Here is a 23882-nt window from a genome sequence, read left to right as displayed (position 1 = left end):
GCTTACCTACCCTGTGCCGGGCGTGACGGGACGGGGGCTTCCCTTGTCCCTGCCGGGGAGCCGGCGAAGGGCAGCGCGGGGAAGGCGGCAGGAAAGCTTCGGCAACGGCACGGGGAGGTACGCGGCATTGCCTCGGCGTGCCGCTGTAAACCGCGTGTAAATTTGCGTGAGCAATAGGAACGACTGTCCGCAGGTCTACCACCGCTCATTTGGGCAGATCGGAAGCAGGTGGAAACAAAGCTTCAACACAGCCTTTTCTTCCTCAAAACAAGAGGAAGAATGCATTTCTCGCACAAATTTTAAAAAGCTAAATTATTTAAGTTTTTTTTTATTCTACTAAAAGTAAAGTTGAGAAAAATCTATGGCTCTACATCTTATTTAGAGCATTAACCTGCTCTGGGACTGATGGAGCGGAGCAGAGCAGAAAATCACCACCACCTTCCCTATTTAGAAGTCAATAAAAATGTTCCCCCTAAAAAACCCAGAAGGTACTAAAAAATTACTGATACAGAATGAGACACAGGTACTTAACAGTGAAAGACAGAGCTGGGATGTGGCGCACACCCCTTCCACCGAAAATAAAAGCATGCATCACAGCACGCCCCTGAAGACAGTGTATCAAACTCGGGGGCTTAGGGGAACTCAAACCCATAAGGGCCATTCCGAAGGCCTGACGAAATGCAAACAAGCAGCAACAGCAAAGAAGAAACTGCTTTTAGAAGGAATTTCACTGGGGAGCTCTGTGCTGCCAAGTCTTTGCTTCTCATTTCATAGTAGCTTTTCTCAACCTCACTGGTATCCTCCCAGCTCTCCTACATGACTTGCTCCTTCTCAGTTTCTTAATCCTGCTTTCACGGTTATCTGAAGGAGATAACCATTTCTGAAATTCCAGCAGAGTGGAATTGCTTTCCAGGTACTTCTCATGAACTGCACCTTCAGAACTCCACAGTGTCTTCCTCTCCTACCCTACCTCTGCAAATACAATTTTACATGCAGCGGGATGACTTGCAGTGACAGATAATCCCTTCCAGGGCGTGGAGCACATGGGTTTAGAAGTCACCTGCAAGAACCACCTCATCTCATGTAAACCACTGGTGTGTTAACATCTGTGAACCAATTTTAGGATGAGGCTCTATTTCTACAATATGCTTGTCAAAAAAGATCTACATCAATATAATCATCAAAATACAAATCCAGGCTAAAACACTATTTTTCTTGTAACTCTTTTTGTCCAGGAAACAATCATGCTAAATTCCAACTCAGGGAGGGGAAGGAAGGGTATCATGACCTATTTCCATTATGGGAAGAGCAAGATTTACGAAGGGATATCAACTGTTCCCTTTGATAACAGACATTCATCAGTAATAATGCTGACTTCTAAAATGGTACCTGTGCGGGGAACTGACTAAAATAACTCCTGCACCGGACACGTAAGAGCTGGGCAAATTCAAAACAAGATCCCCTCTCTCTGATGCACACCAAGTATATTACGGTAACCTGTAAACACAATTTTCTATCCCACGTATGTGTCAAAGGCAGCTACACTATGTTTGCTCTGTAAATTCAAGTGCTGCTTTATTTACTTATTTTACTTCCATTTTACTTATTTAGAACAGTTTCCATATGGTGACATGCCTTTAATGACACTCATGACTCAGAAGTACTTGTCGATGTAGTCAAACAATGTCTATTGACATGAGTCACTGAAGTTAAATAAATGTTATTAAAAATGAGACAAAACAAAAGGCAAACATATATATCCAGCAGAATGATAGGGATCATCACCATTTGATCAATCTTCCCTGTGAGTTATATCTGCAAGTTACTTTGAGGTAGCGCTAGAAAGAAGCTGTTGGTCCAAGAGCATCCCTGCAAAAAGAAACATTCATGGCTTAAGTACCATTTAACCTTTTTGTATCCTTTTAAGTACTCTTTACCCTTTTTGGCCCGGTTCTTTCTCCCTGCCCGCTGACTGCAGGATTAGTATCCCCTCAAACCATCATGCTAAAGCCTTTCTGTTCAGAGAAGTGATAGAAAACAAAAACACTGCTCTTTTTGAAAAAATTAGCGGGTTTTGAGTAAAGGCACTATCTATTGCAGCTAGGTGCAATGAAAAGTTTATAAAACCAATACTAGATATTCTTGAAAAAAAAACCTTCATCAGGCTTCAAAAAAACCCAACTACATTTCAGCTGGGTAAAAGAGACAAAACACAACTGGAAGTGAAATATTGTGGCGTTGAAAAACTTGCTTTTTCCAGTGCTCCCACTGCAATCAGATCTTTGTAGAACTGATGGCAGACACCTGTATGATGTGTTCGGGTCTTTGTGTAAGCTAGCTAACGCAGGCCTGTAGTTGCAGAACAGCTGCAAGTTTATTCAGTAAAAAGCCTTCTAGCAGTCCTGATGCTCTCTCACTTTCTCCTGTATTTGGGGTTCATGAGTAACACACCAATACAGGAAGATATTTTGCATTCAGTATGCCTTTACAGCAACGAGTGCGCACACCACCTTGATCCCATGTATGCACTCCTAACTGGAAAGGGGAATAGGCTAGTAAGGCTGAGGAGACAGAAAAAGAGGTCAGAGCGCTACATTAGAACAGTGTCACATGGGCTGCAACCAACACACTCTGTTCCTCACCTCATTTTTCTTGTATGTTGACTGGAAGAAAACACACCCCCAACATTTCTCAGGTTTGGAGAACTAATGGCCCCTCTTCCACTGCATTACATAAACAGTACTTTGACTATACGGGTTCTTTACAGCCCAGAAGAGAAGGCGCATGCATGTCTGAAAACAGTCTCTAATGCAGAGTGCAGAGACCTTGTTAACAGGTAAAATCTGCTGAAATGGGGTGGCTACAGATGGTGACTTTTTTGAGGTTTATGGACTGTGGTGATACAGTGGCAGACTAAGTGAAATCACATAGCTACGTGGGCCCCTCACTACACAGTTCACACACAGATCAACCTCCCAAATGCCAAAAAATCAGCATAGATACTCCATAGTATTTCTGCTGAGCCAACACACATCCTTAGCATCACATTTTTAACTGGTAACACAAGAAAAGGTTTCCACAAATTACTCGCTGCAACTTAAGTACAGTGTTAGGCGAGGCTATGCAAGCCACTCCAAAGCAGAGTATAACCCAGGCACACACCTGGAAGCTGTCCTGCTGCTCATGGTACTGGCCAGATACAACATCCTTTGCTTAGCAGACCAGCTTGTACTGCCAAAGCCCAAGCACCACAGCTATGCACTACAACTGAAGTGGCATCAAATCCTGTACAGTTTTTGAAGCTTTAACACTCCCATCCAAATTCAAGGGGCCTGCATCTGTCTTGAGTTTCCTCCCTACTGCAGTCCCCTGAAACAATTATATACATGCACACAAGCACTCCCTTTCCCACCCAGATTCTCTTTGCTCCATTTATTCCACTTTCTGTCATGTTCTCGTTAGTTATCTCCCTACCATCACCCTCCAAAGACTCACCAGTTCACACAAGGGAAACGTTCACCCAAGAAATCCATGTTCCCAGCTACCTTGCAATTAGCTCTCCCCAAAGCAGGGAAACAGTTGCTAAAACTGTGATGCTACTCCCCCTGCCCAGATGAGGCTTTTTGCTTTCTGTCTCTTCCTACATTTACATCTGCACAAAACCCAGGAAGAATGAACTTCCTGTAGTACCCCAAAAGCCTTTTCTGTTTTAGAGCATCTGCATTTCATGGGCAGGACTTTGAAAATACTCCTAGCTGAAATTAAACTGTGAAAAGAGGGAGGTTCTGGTCAGCAGCTAGAAGTGACCTGCCAGCACAGTTACCACTCTGCAATACAGTATTTGTTTTAAATTTAATAACAGCATATAGGTTATGACCACCACTTCAATTACATTAAGTCATAAAAAAGCCAGAGAACTTTATTCCTATCTGCCATCATAGCAATTGTGGTTTAGATTGCCCCCAAAACACACGTGGCAGTACCAAAGTGTCTTGACTAGCTTTAGTAGCTTCCCCAGCTATTAGCTATGGTAATTTCCACTACCTTTTTTCTTGGAAGAGTATTCTTCCGTTTCCAGCCTAACTTATTTTATCATTAAGTACATTAAATAGTAAATACTTTTGCATACACATGGGCTTAAGTAGTCCCTACAACTGGAAAATACGTTATACACTTCAAGATGAGAACAGTTTAGAGGAAGCCACTCAGAAGTTGCTAGCTTAAAGCAGAACTTTCCTCATTGCTCTCCCCTAATCTCCTTTGACTTAAATACCGAAAGCTGTCATTCTACTAAAGTTTTATAACCTCATCAGTATAAAACACCCAAGCATGAAGACCGAACAAATTACAGAGATGTTTAGGATAGGGTGCAACTTAGTTGAAGAGTTGTTACTAGGATAGTTTTTCATTCCCGATGGGTTATTTTTCCTCCCTTAAACCAGAAAGTTATCTTCTCCAAGGATTTTTAGGTTTAAGAACACATATTATGTTACACCAGTTTCTTTGCTGTAAAGGGTCTGTTGAGAAGACTAACAACAAGAAGGGCAGGAATAAAATTGTCAGTAGGGATCATCCTTAGTCTTTGGAATGTTTGCAGCTATGGCAGCTGAAAGTTTGCCCTTCTGTATATTTAAAATATTGTATTGATAAAGCAATTCTAACTGACCTAGCAGATCAACAGTAGTTCAGTTAGCACCAGCAGACTGCAGGAGAAAGAGTGGGCCCAAGTGCTCCCATAGCAAGCCCTAGGAGTGTCTCCCAAATACACATATAATCTAAGCAAGCGTGTTAAGAGCTCATAAAAGATTGCCTAGGTAACCTGGAAATATGGGAGAGCTAGTTTTTGCTAGTGTCCTGATGCCCATACCAAAGACAGGTGAAATACCCCTACTGCCTCCAGCTAAATTCCACAAGCCAGAAGAGAATGTGCTTCCATATGCAAGTAAAATCCCTTGCTGGCAGGTTTGCAGAAACAAAATTTTATTTACACAGGCAAGTCTATCTTTAGACCCCATTGAACTCTTTACATTTCTAGAATATTTACATGATTTCAAGATGCTCCAAGAGTAGAGTGATGGACAAAAAAAAAGATTACAGAAACTGTCAAAAGCATAGCAAAAAACCCAACCTATCATTGTGCTTTAAAACTTATGATCTAGAGTAATGTAGAAGTGTAATTTTAGCACCTTGGTCATAACGGTCATGCTATATAAGACACTTAAATAGCAGAGGGGATGTCAGAAGTGACCGTATCCAGAGGTTGCCAGTGACAATTCATGAGGGAATCATAGAGTTCTTCACTTGTCTCCATAAATTGTCTGTTCATTTCATCAACATCCAAGTAAAGCTGTGGATCTGAAAATAAAAGCCTGGTAAGTACAAGTGTCAGATCTTGAGAGGCATGCACACAAAAACCTACAGTAAATGCCTAATAAAATGTGTTTCAGCTAAATTTAATAATTTAATAGATTGAATAGTAAGTGTAGTAAGATGTTTGTTCACCTAGAATTTTAACAAACCGGACAAGTCCAGCTTCTTTTGGAATTTGTGTATTAGAATGCTAGGACTATATTGGTATTTCAAGCTAAAGAGCAGATTTAAGGGTAACTAACCATGAAACTCTCCCAAAATCCATTTAATTCATTTCTACTACAATATGCATTATGCAGGATAAAGTTTCTGAACACTAACACAAGATGTCTCTGTGCAAACCTTCCAGGCCAAACTACTAAGTTTTGTACCAAATCTTTAAGTGCAAGTTGAATCCTCCTTTTAGGACCTGCAATGTTAAGCTTTTACCTCAGGGTTTGGAAAACAAAGCTTTTGCCTATTAATGAGTTTAACATAGAATATGCTTAGCAGAATCGATACAAAGATATGACAAATTCTGTATTAGACCATTTTAGAAGGAGAATGAAGGCAAAGTTACAAGAAACCTACTGTGAAGTGCTGTTGACAATGTCCCATTCTACTTGACATGGTGTACGCTATCAGCTTTAAAATCCTACCTCATCTCAGCTATAACCCATAGAGGATCCCACTACATCGACTGAATTTCCAAGACATTCTTCATCCAATAGTCACTGGCTTGTATTGTTAAAGGGCACAAGTATGGCTAAATTCAAGTTGCAGTGATAGATTCATCATTACCTTCAGTTATTAGGTCATCGTTGATTTCAGTCATAGCTGAAGTTTCCTAAAAAAAAAAATAAAGAAAAGAAGAAAATCTCGTAAGTTTAATCATAATCCATTTCAGAAAGCATCAAAGTTATTTTGGATTTGTGTACTCCCAAACCATTCCCTCCTCCCACAACTACAAGAATAGGCCGGGGGGGGCCGGTGTTTGTTGGGGAAAGTTGGATTTTTTTTGTTTGGGGTTTTTGTGAGGGGGTGGGGGGGAAGTGTGTTTTGTGGTGGGTTTGGGGTTTTTTTTTTGTTTGTTTTTTTGAAGAAAACCATAGTATAGTTCAGGTTGGAAGGGACTTCTAGAAGTTGTAATTGATAAATCGGCTGATCTAAGATAAGACCATCTTACAATAGTTCTTTAATTTGCTTTAAGTAAAGTACATCAGAGAAACAGGAAGAGAGGAAGCCTACACAATTATGCTGTCAGAACTGTTATTTGGCATACATGAACAAAGAATGGGGTATAAATCTCTAATTCTATAGACGCACTACTTAAGCACTTAAAGACACCTCTGAATGAAGCCTGCTATTCTAACCTCCACACTAAGCAGAACACATGATTTCAGTTTTAGGACTTCTTTTTGCTCTGACTTACACAATTCATACAACTTACTATTTGTGAATTTTTTTCTTTAAAGCAAATGTGTAGTATCTTTACCTCAAAAACAGCTGGAGCCATAACAGCATCTCCTAAAGAGCAGTCTCCAACAGCTTGCATGCTATCATAGGGAGCATAGGAGCTGTAGTTGTAGTCAGCATAAGGATCATAACCCCACTGTGAGTAGTAGTTCTGATAATCTTGGTAATAATCATTATAGTTGTATGACTGGTACCGCTGGAATTCTGCTTTCAGCCTGAAACATGAGAAGTTACATACAGTTAGAGTTTGAGAACAATAAACTGTAAACCCAGTTCTGAAGTTAAACAATTTGCCAGCTTATGCATTTTGAAGTTGAAAAGAAAGCTTTTCTGAATGGTTGCCTAAGCAACAGTCTAAGTCTCAGCACAAGATCTCAGGTTTATACAGAAGCAAATGCTCTCACCTTCACCTATACCAGAAGTAATTATTTTCATGGATTAACTCGAGCCATGACACTATCTGTATTAATTTTATTTTTAGTACCTGTATAAGCAAGCTCCTGATAAATCTTTGGGCTCTGCTAAAAACTAATTTATTAAGACCAGAGAGATTTATCATGCACAGCTGCTTTAAAGATGCAGTCTTAATTAGCCCTTTTATCATTTGTTTGGTTAATACTAAATCTTATTATTTCTAGAAACAAGGGGGTGAAGTCAGATTCTGTTTCAGAGGAGCATCTGACACTGCCTGCCAGTTTGCCATGTCTACCTCCACCTGCTCAATTTTTAGTCCATGAACAGTTGCCAAAGTATAGCTGTCAGGTGAAGTCAGCCCTGCCATTATCCAGTATGAAGCCAAAGCAGCAGGAAAGTGACAAAACTCATTGATTCTTAAGACCAAAGGGCCAGCTGATTAGTTTTCACTACTCTCCCCCTCCTGAGTAGATTTTCTCAGGGACAACTTCACACTAAAGACAAGAATCAATGCACAGGTGTTTGTACTAAACCAGAGGTACACTACATGAAATACATTCAGATAACCCAGCTGCACATTCCAAGAAATCCTCTATGCTTAGACATTTCTTCACTGATTATGTACAGGCAGACCTCCTGTATTTGCAGAGTCCAATTTCTCTGCATCTCCACTTCATTACAGAAAAGTCAGATCTAGGCTTTTTGTCAAGAACGCAAACTAAAGGAGCTCGGAAATAGAGTTTCCAATATAAGCAACTGAGTGACAAACTACCCTCATGGCTGGATATTGATGCTAGGAGAGCATAGTACTCAGCCATTCAGAAACAGATATAGTGATGTGTATTTTAATACCTACATTAGTTTCATTACTGTAAAGCTACACATACATTCTAATAAACAGGTATTCTATTGGCTTGCTACTGTAGTAAACAAATGACTACATAATGTCTCAAAGTCTTCTCCTTCCTACTTCTCTCCTACATACATCTCTGTAGGAAAGAAAAATTTGAAAATACTGCTGACATTCTTCTGGAGAGCAGAAGTGAGGAAACCTGTTTCTTTGTGACCTCTTCTTACTTTCAAGATAATTTAGTCAGAGCAATTCTGGACAGTGCTCTCTTGGGTAAGACCATTTCCATTCTAAAGCAAAGAGGCAACATTTGCAGAATTATCCAGGGTAAAGAGAAACAAAAGCTGTTATTTTTACTATTTAACAGAACATACAAGCTAATCTCATGAATATACTGAAATTATGTTATATAAAGTTCTATTTTTGTCTGTTTCCTGGATCAAAGTTTATCAAATTTGGTATCAATTCTCTAACTGTTCAGAGACTTGAATTGCCTTAAATAACTGACTGAGAGAACTGAGCCGGCAGAGTAAAAAACCCTTTCAAAACCAATTAACTTTAAATTCCCTGCTGCCCCAATCACTTGAAAAGCAAAGAATAGTACTCTAAAACTGTTCCAAAGCAACATCTCCTTTGGCTTCTTCCCCCCTACATTCTGTATTTTTCCACTTAAGAGTTCCATCCTCTGCCAGCCTACTGTAAAACTAGCTACGTGCTACCTTGCCTAAACTAGAGAGAAAGGTCTAGAAGAAAAGCCCCCTAGCATACAAAACCACTTGTTGTCCCTTCTACCTTCTTCAGGCCCAAACCTGGAAAATATTTATGAATGCATTCAGCTTCACTACTATAAGAATTAAGGCTGGTTTCAACAGCAGCTAAGCCCAAGTTACACAATCTGGCTAGACTTAAGAGTTGGATTCCCCCAGCAATCCTGAAAAGTGGTTGATGAATCCAGGGAGTCAAAACATAATGCTTCTGTATTTTTGGTTTTGTAGACTGCATCGTGTGTACAGCCATTATAGCAAGGGCCACAGACTTTACAAAGGCAGAGCTACAAGAATCTGATTATTTAGAATTACTGTATCAATGCACAACTCATTTGTTACCTTTTAGAAATTCCTATGCTCAGCCGGATTCGTTTTCCCCCCAGACCTGGTGCATTCTGGCAGTCTTGCAGTGCCCTCATCTGATCACCTTGCTCACCAAATCTGACAAAGGCATACCCTCTACAATTTTCAAAAGGGAGAAAACAAATTCTAGTATGCATAACAGTTACAAAGCTAATTAATTCAATTTCTGTCTTCTACAAAACCAGAAGATAGTAGCTACTATAGCTTCCATTACCTAAGCAACCTCTCTGGCATGTGCACATGCACAGAAGATGCTTTCACCAAATTAAAAACTTGGGCCAGAAGCAAAAACCTTGTTCTTTGATAGCATTAAGATGCAACTTGCTGAGAGCCAGCAAAACAACACATTTTAATTGCTATCTGTGTAAGTAATCAGACTCCATATTTCTGCATTTACAGCAGTTAATTTATCAGTTAGTATTAACCCACTCCTACCACTGTACAGCACTAACATGCTTTTTATACTTGCTTTCTCTTAAGTTTCTTGAATTAGTCTATTACAGCCAGCATTGCCTGAACAGCAAACTCGCTCATCCCTGCTTGACTCACTGCCTGGCCAGTATAACTTCTGCTAGGCTTTGTTTACTAATATTAATAGGTTCCATCTCCCAGCCCCCTAAGATTTGCCAGGCCTTACGCTTTTCTCCCACATGTAGAGAGAATTATTTTGTCTTCAGTACTGCAGATGACTAAATGGACACACTGCTGCATGTAAGCACAGCGGCACAGATCTCGGTGCACAGCTCTCCCTTTTCCCACCATCTAATTTCTTTCATGCAGACAGGCATATGGCTAAATTGAAGCTTATCACATTAACTGCTTAAACTATCCAGAAAGTTTCAGAAATGCAAGGATCTATGCTATTAAAAAAAAGTAATGCTAGAGACTAATCTCTCTTCCTGCCTCTGAAGAAAATGCAGAAACAGTTCCGACGCAAGTTCTTACATATTACTTATAGAAGCAAACATATTGATAGCATTACACATTTTCACAGGCATTACCTGGAATATCCCAGCAGGTCTGTTGCTATTTTGCAGTCAATACATGAGGGGTACCTCTTTAGGAAATAGTCATAGAGCTGGAAATCATCCACTTCTGGAGTAAGCTCCCCAACAAAGATTGAATAATCCGGTCTTTAAAAAGATAAAAGAGAACAATTATCAAGTTTGAGACTAAGGTAGCTGACTGCAGTATTAAGGTACCTAAAATATAAGCAAGTAGTTATCACTGGACAAATAAGAAGACAAAATCTGAAGAGTATTAGCTGCAAAACTCTGCTGAGTAACATACAGAACTGCAATGCCATCACTCCAGCATAAAGTTCTCAACTTGTCTGGGTCTGTTCTACTGCTTTCACAAAAAAAAAGGCATTTCAACACAGACCCATTTTATAAAAAAAAATTTAGAAGTTAGTTTGAAAAAGAAATACTCATTGTGTGAATGGGAAGGGGAGGAAGGAGGCACAAAAATACGAAAAAACCCTATTAACTCAAGTTACAGCCACAATTCAAAAGAGCTATGACTATTTTGCCACCACTTCTCAGTAATTATGAGAGAGACGAACTACAAAAAACTTCATTATTCTACTGGCAATACATTTCCATAAGCAATACTTAGTGTACAGGCACCAGATGTGCCATTTCAGGATTAAAATAAGCGATGGCATTCACTTGTCACTATCAATTTAAACAGATAAGGGGTCAGAGTTTCTCATTTCAAAAGGTCTTTACCTGACTGAACTACTACTAGGGACAAACTCAATTCTTCCTGGTTTTATTTTGTTCTTTTTCTTCCGTTTCTTCTGTGGTGTTCTCCACCAGCTGTAGGCCTGGAGACATTCTCTTTTTTTCGCCATTAAGTCCTGTTGGGAGAAAAAAAATCACCTTTATAGTATTTAGCCTCATTTACATTCCTCCCTCCCACTCCCCATCACCACAGGTGATTTCCCCATATTCACCTTGCCCTTGAAAGAAGCCTGGGGTCCCATTTCTCCCTCCGCCTCCCATGAGGGAAAGCAGCCTCTGGGGAAAACGCCTGGCAAAAATAACAGAGCCAAAGGATTGTATGAACAGCCATATTCCCCTGACTTGTCAAGCTGGCTAAAGGATTGACAGCTTCCTCTTGGAATTAGGGAAAAAGCAGACAGCCCTTCGATGTTGGCCAATCCTAAATGTTAATTAGCTTCAGGACTGGACTGTGTTCCGCTTGAGCTCCAGGACTCAAAAAACCCTGCAGCAGCACAGTCTGAGTGATGAAGAGGCAGGGAAATCATCACTCTTGCCTAGAGGAGATCTCAGCTGTCCCTATCTCACCTCACCTAGGAATTCTTCTTCTCTTATGTGAGATGCCTCTCCTCACTACCCAGCTGTGAGTCACTCTCCCAGGCCAGGAACAACAACAGGAGGCCGATTAATGGAACGTAAGGAGAAAGCAGACCAGAACAGGCACTAGCTTGGCTGAGGGAAAACTCAAACCCAGACGCAAGGCCAGGAAGAAAGAGGCATAAAAAGTGCCTCTTGAAAAAAAAAAAAGGGGGGGGGAAGAAAAACAAAAACCCCAAAAACCAGGTTAAAAAGGAAGTGGGGCAACTATGCAAAAGAGGAGGGAAACAACAGCTGTGTTAACACAGGTTGCCTCCCTCGCTTAAGATTCTGAAGAACGAGGATTTCCAAAAATAAGAATGGTGTTTCGCAGCATTTTTTTACTTACGCAGGCTTTAATGTTCTTCCTCTAGAACACCTCTACATATATCTTATATAGAGAGTGTTATGCGCAAGGTCCTTCAGAAGAACTCATGCTCATATAATCCAAACTGCAAAGCTTAATGTTATGCCCCCAACCTGCTTCAGTTGATATGATTAAGTGTCCAGAGGACAGTCACCAAATTACCGGAAGAAATCGTAGGACTAAAAGAACACCCAACTCAGAGCAAGCTAGCTATTTCAGCTTTACATTTACTAGGAATTCTGAGTATGGTTCTGGAATCCATTTAGGCACTGCAAGCCTGAATTTCTGACCAAATGATCTTACCTGGCTTGCCATGGTTCAAACTGTCTTCTGCCTTTCTCGAAGAATACGGCTGCACAGGTACAGTTTATTGCACTCCTTCAGCTGAAAAAGATGTGGGGGAGGAACAAGAAGATAAAGAATCTTAAACTTGAGATGAATTACTTTCAAAGACGTTCACCCCGTTAATTCAGAACTTGGAAATTTAAGTTCTGACTTGTCACTGCTAAAGCAGTGGAGATAAAAAGGATATATGGCCAATGGGATTATGATTAGAAGTCATCTTCACTCTCTTAAATTGTAATAGTTCACAAAGTTTTCCCACTGTTCAAAGCACTAGAAAATTAGAGAGCGCTTTTAAGTCACCTATACCTTACCCTTATTTCTGAAATAATGAAATAAGCCCTTAAATAATATAGTAATTCCGAAGATCCATGTTCTAAAATAGTTGAAAACAAGGCAACAAAGATAGAGACTTCAATGTTTTGTACAACCCCTCCATTTTCTCCCCTTTTAGCCAAATTAAAAGTTGATTTACTTGCACCACAAATTATACTGCTGAAAACAAGCAGCGGTACTTCCTATGTGCTAAAGAACAAGAGAAATAAAAGAGGGAGGAGGGCACAGTACAGGTAAATGATCTTTCTCTGCACCTTTTCCTAGGTATGTCTTCTCTCTTTTGCCTCTTCCAGATACACATTTCACTCATTACCACTGAGTAAGCAGCAACGAATGATCTTTTACTGCTATCGCTAAACCAGTGGATACACTTTCCTGAAAAGGTTATGTACCTCTTTCTTGATTCCGATATCCTTTCTTTGAGCTTTTTTCCCTAGTCATCCAACCAACATAAATCAGTGTAGACAGCAATTTTATTTGCAAAATATTTTGCATCTACTTCCACACATTCACCACTGCTGATTTTTCACATCCAGTGTTGCTCCTTCTTTGCAGATATTTGATTGCTGCAGTTTTAATTCCCATTTCCATGCAAGAATTTACATAATGTTTTATGTACTGGCTGGTCAAATCCACATAATACAATAAATACAGAGTGTTTGTAATGCCTTAAAGGCTTGCCCACACAGGGAAACAGTTCAGAGCACTACTTCTGAAAATCGATTAGGCTAACCTGGCACAGGATAGCCATACACCATAATTAGAGCATCCATGCATGGTGTTACTCAGACTAACTATGCACTCCATCCCCACACCCATTCTGAAGCCAAGAAAATAGTCAAGTACAAACAAGTCCCTAAATACAGGCATATACCAGTAAGCTTAGCATATGCCCTCTTACTAAACCTAACGGTGCTCATTATAAAGAATTAGCAGCAGCAATTTTTTCCTGTTAAAGAAGGTCATTATTAATAAAAATATCCACAGTGATGTTCCTCTAATTCAAGCATTATTTTTTAATAAAAGGAACCATAAACTCCTGCATGCCCTAAACACTGAAATACTAATTATTGAATGCACAGTTGCATAATGCCTTTTCAACTTACCACTCTTTATTCGTGCAGATTTAACGGAAGATGGCACACACTACAAAGCCGTTTTATTGCAAAAGACTATCAGAAGGCAAGTGATGCAATCGTTTCTCGATCACAGTTATCATGGACTTTTATGCAAAACTATGTTTCTGTACTCTTTCCTCGTCTGATCTTGACTGTCGCCTCTTGATCTTTTCACTACAAAACAAAAATATTTAAAAAGCAGTTAAAACAGCACGTATTAACATCGTATTTTTTACATTGGCTTTAACTGTAGCTACAGTCACAGCTAGCTTATCATTTAAGAAGTGGGGCAGCTTTAACCTCCAGAATTCAAGCACCTCCTTAATTGGATTACACACGCATTTTACCAGCCCATTTATTCCACGTTTTTATTATTATGTCTGTAATGGCGAAGAGGTGGATGAAGCCATTTATGAATAAAATCGCCCGTGCAAACACTGCTCACCCGAGCTCGGAGGGCAAGCCGCCCCCTTCTGCGTTAATTTCGCTCATAGGAGGAGCTGGGTCAGGGCGGCGGGCTGGGGGAATCTCCCAGAGCGCCTCAGGCCGGCGCGGTGACCCCAGCCGAGCCGCCCGACGAGCCCAGGCCCGAGGCGCAGCGTGCCGTGACGCATTTTTATAAGCCACTCGGCACGACGGGAAGAGCCACGGCGCCCGGCAAGAAGTGCGCCCCGCCCGGCCGCGGCCCTCCGCAGCGGCCACACTGGCGCCGAGGCCGCGCTTCCCGTTTATTGTGCTACGCGATAAGAAAAAAAACAGCGGAGGAAAAAAAAAAAAAAGGCCCACGGGGCCCTGAAGAAGGCCGTGGCGCTCCTCCGGCAGCGCCCGGGGGGGGGGGGGCTGGTTCACCGGGCGCGGGGGCGCTTCGGCCCAACGGCCGCCAGCCCGGGCCTCCTCGCCTCGCACGCGCAGGCCCGCGGCCCAGCCGTCCGTGAGGCGGCAGCTCGGAGGCGCCGGGGGAAGGGAGGGGGGAGAAGGGGCCGCCGCCGCCGCCCCCGTTGCGCAGTAGATCGGTTCGCGCCCCTTTCCCCGCTGGCGGCCTCCACACCCCGGCCTCGGTCACGGCGCTCCCCCCCCCCGATCCCGGCACTAACGTCTCTCATCCTCCGCGTCGCCATAAGCAGCAGCCCGAGCCCCGCTTCCGCCCCGCGAGGACCTCCCGCGCAGGCTGCCCCGCGCGGAGCCTGACCCGCGGAGCCCGCGCCCTCGCCGCCCCCCGGCGCTTCCCCCTCGCCGGCAGCTGGCGGAGGCCGCAGGCTCTCCCCCGAGAGAGCGCTGCCGGCCGCCAGCCCCAGGCCCAGCCCGGCGCGGCGTGCTCCGGCGCGGGCGCAGGCAGCGCGGAAGACGGACCGCGGCCGAGGGCGGCAGGGCCCCGAGCTGGCGCCGTGCGTGGCGGGGCGGATGGAGCTGGTAGCGGGCTGCTACGAGCAGGTCCTCTTCGGGTTTGCCGCGCGGCCCGCCGAGGTAACGGGGGAGAGGGAGGGAGGAAGGGAACGCGCGCGCGCGCGGCGGCCGTTAGCTGCGCCCTAACGGCCGCCCGCCAACCCCCCCGAGGAAAAAGCAGGGTGAGAGCACACCCCGCCACTCACCGACTCGTCTCTCCGCGGCCGCGGGGTTGGCCGCCGGGTGGGCTTTTAAAGCGCCGCGGGGGCGGGGCAGCCTCCCGCAGCCGCAGGCTCGGCCCCTCGCTGCTGGCGCGGCGTGTGGGAGCGGCCCACGGACACCCCGCTGCCCGGCCCGGGAGGCGCGAAGGGCTCCCGGGAGCTGCGGATCCTTCGAGCTCCGGGAAGCGGCCGGCCGCGTGGGTGCAGGGGGCTGTGGTGCAAGCTCGTTCCTCTCAGCCTTTCAGCGCAGAGCTGAGAATAAACAGCTGCGCAGGGGATGGATGCCACATTGTCTCAGGGGGCCGGTGCCAGGTGGAAGGCGTGTCTCCAGCCTGCAGTGATGGAAAAAGGGAAAATCTGCCTCCGTTGTCCATGAGATTTGTGTCTGTGCAGACACTTTTTCACATACAGCTTCATCTAAGCCCAACACTGATTACAAGAGGCAGTTTGCACGCTTAAATCGTTCAGACTAATCTCTTAACAGCACATTAACTCAATAAGATCCCATTATACTTCTAGCTAAGTATAATTCCTTTGCATTTTACACATATACTTTTTCAGGTTTTGCTTTTATTAAAAAAAAAAAAAAACTAAACAGGATAATGAAGTTGAAGCTCACTATGGTAAGCTTCAGAAAGACCTGTTCGTTTTGTATTTCATTTACAGTCCTGGACGGTTGTGCCAGATTTTACACATCATGCCCACTCCGCCTCATTGTCAGCGGTAGCAGTGAATAACAGATATGTGGTCACTGGGAGCAGAGATGAGACAATCCAAATCTATGACATGAAAAAGAAGATAGAACATGGGGCACTGCTGCAGCACAATGGTACGGGAGCTTTTCTTCATAAAAAGCATTAATGATAGAAACTTATAGCTGAAAAACTGGCCCTTGCCAGAAGAAGAAAATTGAATTTTTTTTAATAAGTCTTTAATAGTGATTGTGTTGCAGCCATGATGGTCTGGTGATACAAGCAAGGTAAGCTTTTGAGCATAAAAGTCCAAAAATAATTTTGGGTATTAGCCCACAAATATACCTGCTGCTTCCAATTATTTTTAGTTTTAACTGTTTTAAGGAGTTGCAGCCCACAAATGGCTCGTGAGCCATTTTTGTTCTACCAGGACAGTTTATCTAGACCTTGCCTACTCCCAACAACCATCTTTCCCAGTGCCCTTGTCCTGTCACAGACGTACATGAGCCACACAAAAGAGAGAGTTTGTGTGTGAGGGCAGGCTGCTGCTGCCAGAAGAGTTAACCTAGTACATTTCCTACTTTATGTGCCTCCTGAATTACAGCTGTGAAATACATCAGTTAATGGCTGTCCAAATAAACGTGTTTAGGTCATTTGTAGCTCAATCCTGATTGTCCTTTTTCTCCTGATAGCCAAGAAGTACACGGAGCTAGACTGAATGCGGTACCTGCGTTCAACTCATGTATGATAAATCTGGTGTTTATGGGAAGCAGCATGTGCCGTAAATTCAGCTGTGTGTCAAGAGCAGGGCTTTGACATAGGAGAATTCCTTATCACTGATAGAAGCTCTGTGTCACCTGAGCCACAGTAGTTGAGTACTGCTGTTTCGGGGAACGGACCAGATGGAGTTCAGACATGTATGGCTATAGAGGGGCTGACAGAGCACATCAGTGATGGAATATAACAAAGTTCGGGGTTTTTGTGAAGAAATACTTGGGAAATAATTCAGATTTTCCCAGGGGTAGGGTAGTAGCTGGCATGTTTTGATGCTAGAAGCTTCTCTGTTAATTCATACATTCTCTGTGTGATAACTGTTTATTATGTACAACATTGTTAATAGCTCTGGTTTGTATTTCTAGGCACAATAACTTGTTTGGAGTTCTATGGCACTGCACATCTACTGAGTGGGGCTGAAGATGGACTAATTTGTATCTGGAACACAAAGAGATGGGAATGCCTGAAATCCATTAAGGCACATAAGTGAGTTTCTTAAATCTGCATATTCACATACGTTTTAATGTTTATTTTTCTTGTAAATAATATATGTGGCTAATACGTTGTTTTGTTTTTATCAGGGGGCATGTGACATCTCTTTCTATTCATCCTTCTGGGAAATTAGCTTTGTCAGTAGGAACAGATAAAACATTAAGGTGAGTTGAAACTGATAAAGGAATGCTGAGAATCCTAATTCAGTAACCCTTAGTAAATCGTTATAAGCCACAATTCCGTGTTGGGAGTAGACTGTGCAACACTGGTAAAACATATTTGGACATCAAATAGTTCAAAGATCCATTAGTTTGTCTTTTTAAGTTCTAGGTGCTAGCAATATTTTAAAGCCTTTTAAAAATAGTCCTTGCTGTTCCTAGTTTCTTATTGTGCTCTGACTCTTTATAGTCACTTGTAGATGTATAAATACATTTGCATTTTGGAACACAATTTATTTAAACCTCTGAAAGCTGTCAGGTTTTGTCTAGTGTAAGAGAAGTAATTTTTCACTTGGGGTGTGTACGTGTTGCTGTATGTATGTGTTTTAAATACATAAAATGCTATTTTAACAGCACAGATTGGTATTGGGCTTTGCATTGCAAATGGTGGCTTATAAAATAAATATCACAAATTCAGCCTTATAGTGTGCAAGCGATATATGAAGTCATCATTTTCTCTTGCATTAAGAAGGCAGTAAAATGCATAGAGATGCTTAAAAGCTTCCTTTGGATGCCTCATGTCAGCAGAGAGGACTTCAGTTTCACTCTGCTGTTTTTAACCAGAATGCACATTATCTATTGTTGTCTTTCAGAACTTGGAATCTTGTAGAAGGACGATCAGCCTTTATCAAGAACCTGAAGCAAAGTGAGTTTATCAGTCTAAATCAACTAAAAAAGTGGAATTAGGTAGTTTTATTTTGTGTAAAGAAAAGTAGACTGAATTAATCAACAAGTCAGTTAATTGCAAGCAACTTTCACAATGTCTTTTTTGCACATGCAGGCAAGCATATGTAAGCTTACATCCTTAATAATAATCATTTACCAAAAGGAAAACATAGTGACACTAAAGTAATTTTTTTTTCCTTGAAATTTGATGTCAGGACATTTAAATAAATGTGTTTTGTTTTTCTTTATACACTTCTGATAATCAGAAATAAACATTTAAGAGCATAGTTTTACTTGTTTATTCTAGGTTATTTGATTTTTTCCTGAATTTTTCTCACGTATAGGTAGAAAACAGTGTCTAGCAGCTTCTAAAGATTCTTACTTCTAGATTCTCATGCAGTATAGAGTGCAAAAAACCTGTGTACATGTGTATACAAATCTATCAATGTGTACAGATGCCCACATAATTAAATGGTCCCCTGATGGAGAGAGGTATGTGACCGTGATAACAAATAAAGTGGATATCTACAAACTTGACACAGCTTCAATCACTGGCACTATCACAACAGAGAAGAGAGTTTCTTCACTTAGATTTATTACAGTAAGTACAAAAAAGAAAGGTGCTGGGAAATTAACTGGTTTGAAACACATGAAATTAATCACACTTGCATTTCTTTTTTCCCATTCCAAGGATTCTATCCTTGCCATAGCCGGAGATGATGAAATTATAAGGTTCTACAGCTGTGACTCTCAAAAATGCCTGTGTGAATTTAAAGCTCATGAAAACAGGTATTCCATATTTGTTTACTATTTAAATATTTATGGCAATGCTGAGTACTCAGTAAAGTTCAATGACTTGTAATGTTCAGCATATTTTACTATTGTTTTTGTTTTAGTATAGGAAGTGAATTTATTTATGTGCTAAATTCCAAATTTGGGACAGACTTGTTTGCTTTTAGTATGAGCACAAGTACTGTGCCGTCCATGCATGTTCCAAAACCAACAGGGTACAGAATTAGAAATATTACAGTTCTAAATTTATGAGAGTGTGTTTATTTTTACACACACACACACACACACACACAGAGAAGTACACGTTTCTGTGTCTGTGGTCTATGCATTTCTGAAATTGGGTACCAGTATTTTCCTGCAAGACCATCTAAAGAATGTTTAACCAGTCTTTACAGAATCTGACTCTTTAGAATGCTTAAATAAAACAAACCTATTGTCCAGACAATAGGAGGGCAATCACATATTCTCTGTTGTTGTCAAATACCAAATATTTGTCCAAATGCTGCTTTTAATTCATCAAAACACAAAAGCATTAGCTAAAATGTCATTGATGTGGTTAATAGTGCGTGCTTAAAAGTATTAAAGCATTCTGAATTGAATCCTAACAAGCCTAGCAAAGGCAAGTGTTCCTACTGTAAATGACAGCACTCAAACCAGATTACCGATCCCGAGTTCCTGCCTGTCATTTGTAGGTTTTCTGTTCAAACTGATTTTTAGACTGTTGCCTATTAATCTTTAATGTCTGTCAGCTTACTGTTCTGAAGTGAACTGCCATGCTATAAAGTAACAAAGTATTACATTTTCTTCACAGAATAAAAGATATCTATAGTTTTGAAAGAGAAGGACAACATGTTATTGTTACTGCATCCAGTGATGGTTACATTAAAATGTGGAATCTGGATCTTAATAAGGTTGGTCTATTAAATGGCTTGTTACATTTATGGAAGAATATCAGACGACCAAATTTGCAGACAGTTCTGTTATAAAGATTTATTTTAAATCACTGAGGAAACTTTACTTGAAATCTGGATGTCTTAATCTTCCTCCATGTTATGTTCAGTAGAGATGTATATGTCTATGCACATATTTTTATGCACTTGTATATTTTTGTATCTTTGTAATTTTTTTAAACAAACTATAAAATCTGATGATATTATGGAGATTTCATGTCCTCTTTATGTAAAGTCATGCTTCCCTTCAGACCTACCTGGCCAGATTTATGACTGTCTTATCAGTTATATGTGTTCTAAGGACTGCTGTGAATTTTTGTAATGTTGATGACTGTTGCTACTCTTTTAAAAACACAAACTCTATGGTTTGGGGGGGGGGGGTGGTTGGTCATGTAGGGGGAAAAAGTCCTTTTGAAAAATTCAAACACATTAATGTACTGGGTACTTTAATTTCCTGTATTTTCAATCAGTTCTGAGTAGCACAGTTCAACAAGGAATCATGTCTTATCTTTAAAATTTCCCATGTTTATTGTTTGCTCTGGGGTTTTGCTCTGGGGTTTGTCTTTTAAAATCAGAATTAGATTTTTTAAATTTAATGCCTAGTAATAAAGGATCTACTATATTCCACTATAAGTATCTTGAATAGTTCAAATAATTATCTCTCAACATTTATATATATATATATATATCACTTTATATACATACACTTTATATATCTCATCTGAATTTGCTCGCTTTTAATTTCACCCCCTCTGATTATTTTTACACTCCTAAGTGCAGTAGTGAAATTCCCTCTTTTCCCTTCACCTCAAATTTCTGTTCCCCTTGTACATAATTGACATAGTGATCAGGGAACTCTTTACCTTTGTCTGTAACATTGTCTTTATTTTGACCAAATGTGTTATTTTCTTCCTGTGCAGGCAACATTTTGTAAAACTTTGTGTAACTGTGTGGGCTGCTCTGTCCAGCTCTGTGAGGTAGAATATCCTAATACAAGTAGTTTCTGATGGGTTGATGCTGTTATGCTGCACATGTGTTTGTGACACTTTATCCCCTGGTATCTGTAATAAGATATTTGCTCAAGTATTCCCAGAGCTGACTGATACAATTGCAGTTAAGCAATTTGAAACACACTCTGGAGAGATTAATCAGCAGCCTTGTCTTTGTGAGGGAGAAAAGGAATCTGATGCACTAACTTCAAATTATTTTAGACGTACCAAAAAATACCTATTAGTCTGGAGAAACTTCTGAAACCGTTAACAGGGTTTTTTTTGGTGGGTCTATGACTCATCTAGTTATTCCTAGTGTTAAACTTACCCCCATGTGCCTGAAACCCACTGATCTTGCTTATCAAGATATGTTCTTAAAGCCATTGGGAGTGTTTTGTAAAACCACCACTGAGGAACGGTATCAGGAACAGGACTGTAACAATGTGACCGTTAACTGGTACACAGCCTCTAGTTCTAAACGTTGTTAGGCACCAGAAATTAAGTGGAAGGTGCTTCCTCACTTCAAATACCTCAGTAAATTTAAATAGAAATAAAATAATGTTTAATTAATCTTTTTCTATATTATCTTCAGATTAAAGACATGCCGTCTTTATTGTGTGAAGTCAATACCAAAGCTAGGCTGACATGTCTTGCAGTATGGCTTGACCAAGCTTCAGAAATGAAAGAAAATTCTGATAAAGCTGCAACATCATCTCAAGGTAATAGAACCGTGTGTATTTTCGGTTGTTAATGTGACTGTGAAATAGAATATACTAAATGGGAGGTTTTACTATATGCATTGGAAAAAGTTTTTGTATCTTGAAGAATTGGCAAGTGATACAGATATCCGTACCAATTTGATAGTGTCTCAAGCCTGCACGTATGTTGGAGGACATAAGCCTCTTTTCACTTCTATTATATGGAAGTTCTGTTTCTCTTTACTGGAATAACATGCTGAGGAAGCCACTGTGAAGCTTTTGAGACAGATAAGAAAAGAATAAACAGTTTGCTAGAACCGCATGTCTTATTTTTGCATAAACAAAATTAGGTCTGAGGCCAATGTAGTTGAGCAAACTTAGGAAGTCTGGCTCAGCTTTTTTTTTTTTTTTTGGCTGTTGTTTTCCTGTATCATAATCTGTTTACATACCTGATCTTTAGATATTTTCGTATCATGGGCAAAACTAGCATAAATGGCACATTCCGCTGTAAACAAAAAATCATTTATAACCCCTTTTTTAAAATGAGATATAAATAAGTGTCTCTGCCATTTTAGACTACAAAGACTGGACATAAATATCAGCCTGAATAATTTCTTGGTTTTTTTCAGCAAATGAAGATGAAAAATCATCAATAGTCAGGAAAAACAAAGTTTGTTGGACTGATAAAAGTGATAAAACAGTAAAAAGAAAGAGAAAAATTACTCCAGAGAAGCAAAAATTGGAAGCTCCACTGCAAAAGAAGAAAAAGAAATGGAATAGCTCAGCATGAAGGCAGCTACTTTCTCTCCTGAATAAAAAGTAAATGCTGGTGTTGCTGTAGTTTTTATAAGGATGTAAACCTCTGACAGGACATACACCTCCGAACTGATCTGTTGTTTAAAAGTAATGAATGTTTTTACCCTAATAAATTGACTGATCATTCTGGGAAGCAGCAGAAGAGGTGGCAACTTTTCCTAAGTGAATGAGGCAAAAATAAATTCATAATATGTAATGTTTATATTTTTCTATTAACAGTAGCATACACTTTTTAGCTGGCTCTGAAAAAGCCAGCTAAAATGATAAAAATAGCTGCATCTCAGTTACATTTTTGTCTCACTTAAACGCATATTAAAAATACGTACACTTTTTAGTGTTGGAAAAGTTACTGTTCATTTGACTCAAAATATGATCTGCCTTTGTCATGCATTACTTTTCCTACTGTAAGAAGGAACATGTTAAAATTACTTAAAAATGATGATCACATTCCATTCATACATTCACAGAAAATTGTACTTTCTAGTTCTTGACATGCAGTTATACATAGAGTTTATAAGCAAAATGTTTGGGTTTTTTACCGTGTCCATACTTCATGCATTTAATTTTTTTTAAAGCCTTTGCACCCATGGTTCACATGATTGAAATTTTTTGTTCAGAATATGATACATATTTTTAGGTGGAAGAGTTTGTATCAATAAGGTTTTACCTTCTCTTCCCCCTTCCTATAGTATTTTTTCAAGTACTTGATCTGAGCTGTATTGTTAAAAAAAAAAAATTATCTAACATTTGAAATGTTTGTCATGCTGATAAAATGTCACATCTGTTTTGCACTTAAACAAAAAGTGAATTCCTGACCTTCTCAGTCAGTGGGAACAGGATTTTATCCTAAGTCTTATTACAAATATACAGTGGGAAAAACAAAGTTGAGCTGGAGAGAACAAGGTCAAATAGCTGTACTAAATGTTCTCCTTATTTCTTTTAAAGTAAGGCATTTTAATGTTGTTTTCTGCACTACTGGCGTAGTCATTCTTTCTTCTGTTTTCAAAGAGTAATTGGAATTATGCTTTGTTCTGATTCACTTTAGTAATAATCTGTTCCTCCTTATTTATGTAGCAAGAGAAATGGTAGAGAAAATCAGAAAAAAGATTGAGCCAAGTCTGGAGACAGGAATGCAGGCTGTCTTAGGGATGTAAAATAGGATATAACTCCAGCTCATCTCTGTGTATGCTCTGACATGGAAACAAAGTGAACGTCATCGGTGCTGTTACGAGATTGTTCATGTGGCAATGGCAGTATTCTCTTGGAGGTGCGTGTCTGTATTTATCTTCTGTAACTGTTTCCCTTATTTAGATAAACGATCACAACCCCTTGTCTGAATATTCAGTATAGTTGATTTATATCAGCTCCGTTTAATTCAACATTAAAGGGATTTCAATTGTACTTTATTTTGAACTTACACAGCTTTTAACTTTAGTAATACCCTGAATG

At 40.4% G+C, this 23882-nt stretch overlaps 2 protein-coding genes across 7 annotated transcripts; one reads left to right on the top strand and one right to left on the bottom strand.

Moving 5' to 3' along the window:
* Positions 1 to 1549: 1549 nt before the first annotated feature.
* LOC143156699 (tRNA selenocysteine 1-associated protein 1-like) lies at positions 1550 to 15402 on the bottom strand. Of its 6 annotated transcripts, none has more exons than XM_076330562.1 (9): positions 12250 to 12331; positions 11177 to 11253; positions 10950 to 11080; positions 10221 to 10352; positions 9196 to 9315; positions 6845 to 7040; positions 6151 to 6196; positions 5187 to 5355; positions 1550 to 1869 (listed from the first exon to the last, which is right to left on the bottom strand). In XM_076330562.1, the coding sequence occupies exons 2-8, from the start codon at positions 11204 to 11206 to the stop codon at positions 5219 to 5221; spliced, it is 792 nt and encodes a 263-aa protein (XP_076186677.1). In that variant the 5' UTR covers positions 11207 to 11253; positions 12250 to 12331; the 3' UTR covers positions 1550 to 1869; positions 5187 to 5218. The 6 variants fall into 6 exon arrangements, with proteins under 6 accessions (XP_076186677.1, XP_076186680.1, XP_076186679.1 ...); XM_076330565.1 differs by lacking the exons at positions 1550 to 1869; positions 11177 to 11253 and adding exons at positions 13731 to 13916; positions 15332 to 15402 and having other exon boundaries at positions 4964 to 5355; positions 12250 to 12330; XM_076330564.1 differs by lacking the exons at positions 1550 to 1869; positions 11177 to 11253 and adding exons at positions 13731 to 13916; positions 14837 to 14903 and having other exon boundaries at positions 4964 to 5355; positions 12250 to 12330.
* Positions 15126 to 23771, top strand: PAK1IP1 (PAK1 interacting protein 1). The gene is made up of 10 exons (XM_076330569.1): positions 15126 to 15206; positions 16013 to 16175; positions 17178 to 17298; positions 17394 to 17468; positions 18116 to 18168; positions 18644 to 18789; positions 18880 to 18977; positions 19792 to 19891; positions 21512 to 21638; positions 22247 to 23771. Exons 1-10 carry the CDS (start codon positions 15144 to 15146, stop codon positions 22405 to 22407), a joined length of 1107 nt encoding a protein of 368 aa, XP_076186684.1. The 5' UTR covers positions 15126 to 15143; the 3' UTR covers positions 22408 to 23771.
* The last annotated feature ends 111 nt before the right edge of the window (positions 23772 to 23882 follow it).

The sequence above is a fragment of the Aptenodytes patagonicus genome, chromosome 2, assembly GCF_965638725.1.
Source record: "Aptenodytes patagonicus chromosome 2, bAptPat1.pri.cur, whole genome shotgun sequence".
Taxonomy (NCBI): Eukaryota; Metazoa; Chordata; class Aves; order Sphenisciformes; family Spheniscidae; genus Aptenodytes; species Aptenodytes patagonicus.
Note: the sequence above shows the minus strand (reverse complement) of the source record. Positions and strands in the feature narration are given on the sequence as shown.

Bases quoted from the DNA above. Each gene is read 5' to 3' on its own strand.
- LOC143156699 (XM_076330562.1), bottom strand. From the start codon at position 11,206: ATGGGACCCCAGGCTTCTTTCAAGGGCAAG. The intron at 11,081-11,176 runs GTGAATATGGGG...TTCTCCCAACAG, and splicing joins AGGCTTCTTTCAAGGGCAAG to GACTTAATGGCGAAAAAAAG. The intron at 10,353-10,949 runs GTAAAGACCTTT...ATCTTTTTAAAG, and splicing joins CCTAGTAGTAGTTCAGTCAG to ACCGGATTATTCAATCTTTG.
- PAK1IP1 (XM_076330569.1), top strand. From the start codon at position 15,144: ATGGAGCTGGTAGCGGGCTGCTACGAGCAGGTCCTCTTCGGGTTTGCC. The intron at 17,469-18,115 runs GTGAGTTGAAAC...GTTGTCTTTCAG, and splicing joins GGAACAGATAAAACATTAAG to AACTTGGAATCTTGTAGAAG. The intron at 18,790-18,879 runs GTAAGTACAAAA...TCCCATTCCAAG, and splicing joins CTTCACTTAGATTTATTACA to GATTCTATCCTTGCCATAGC.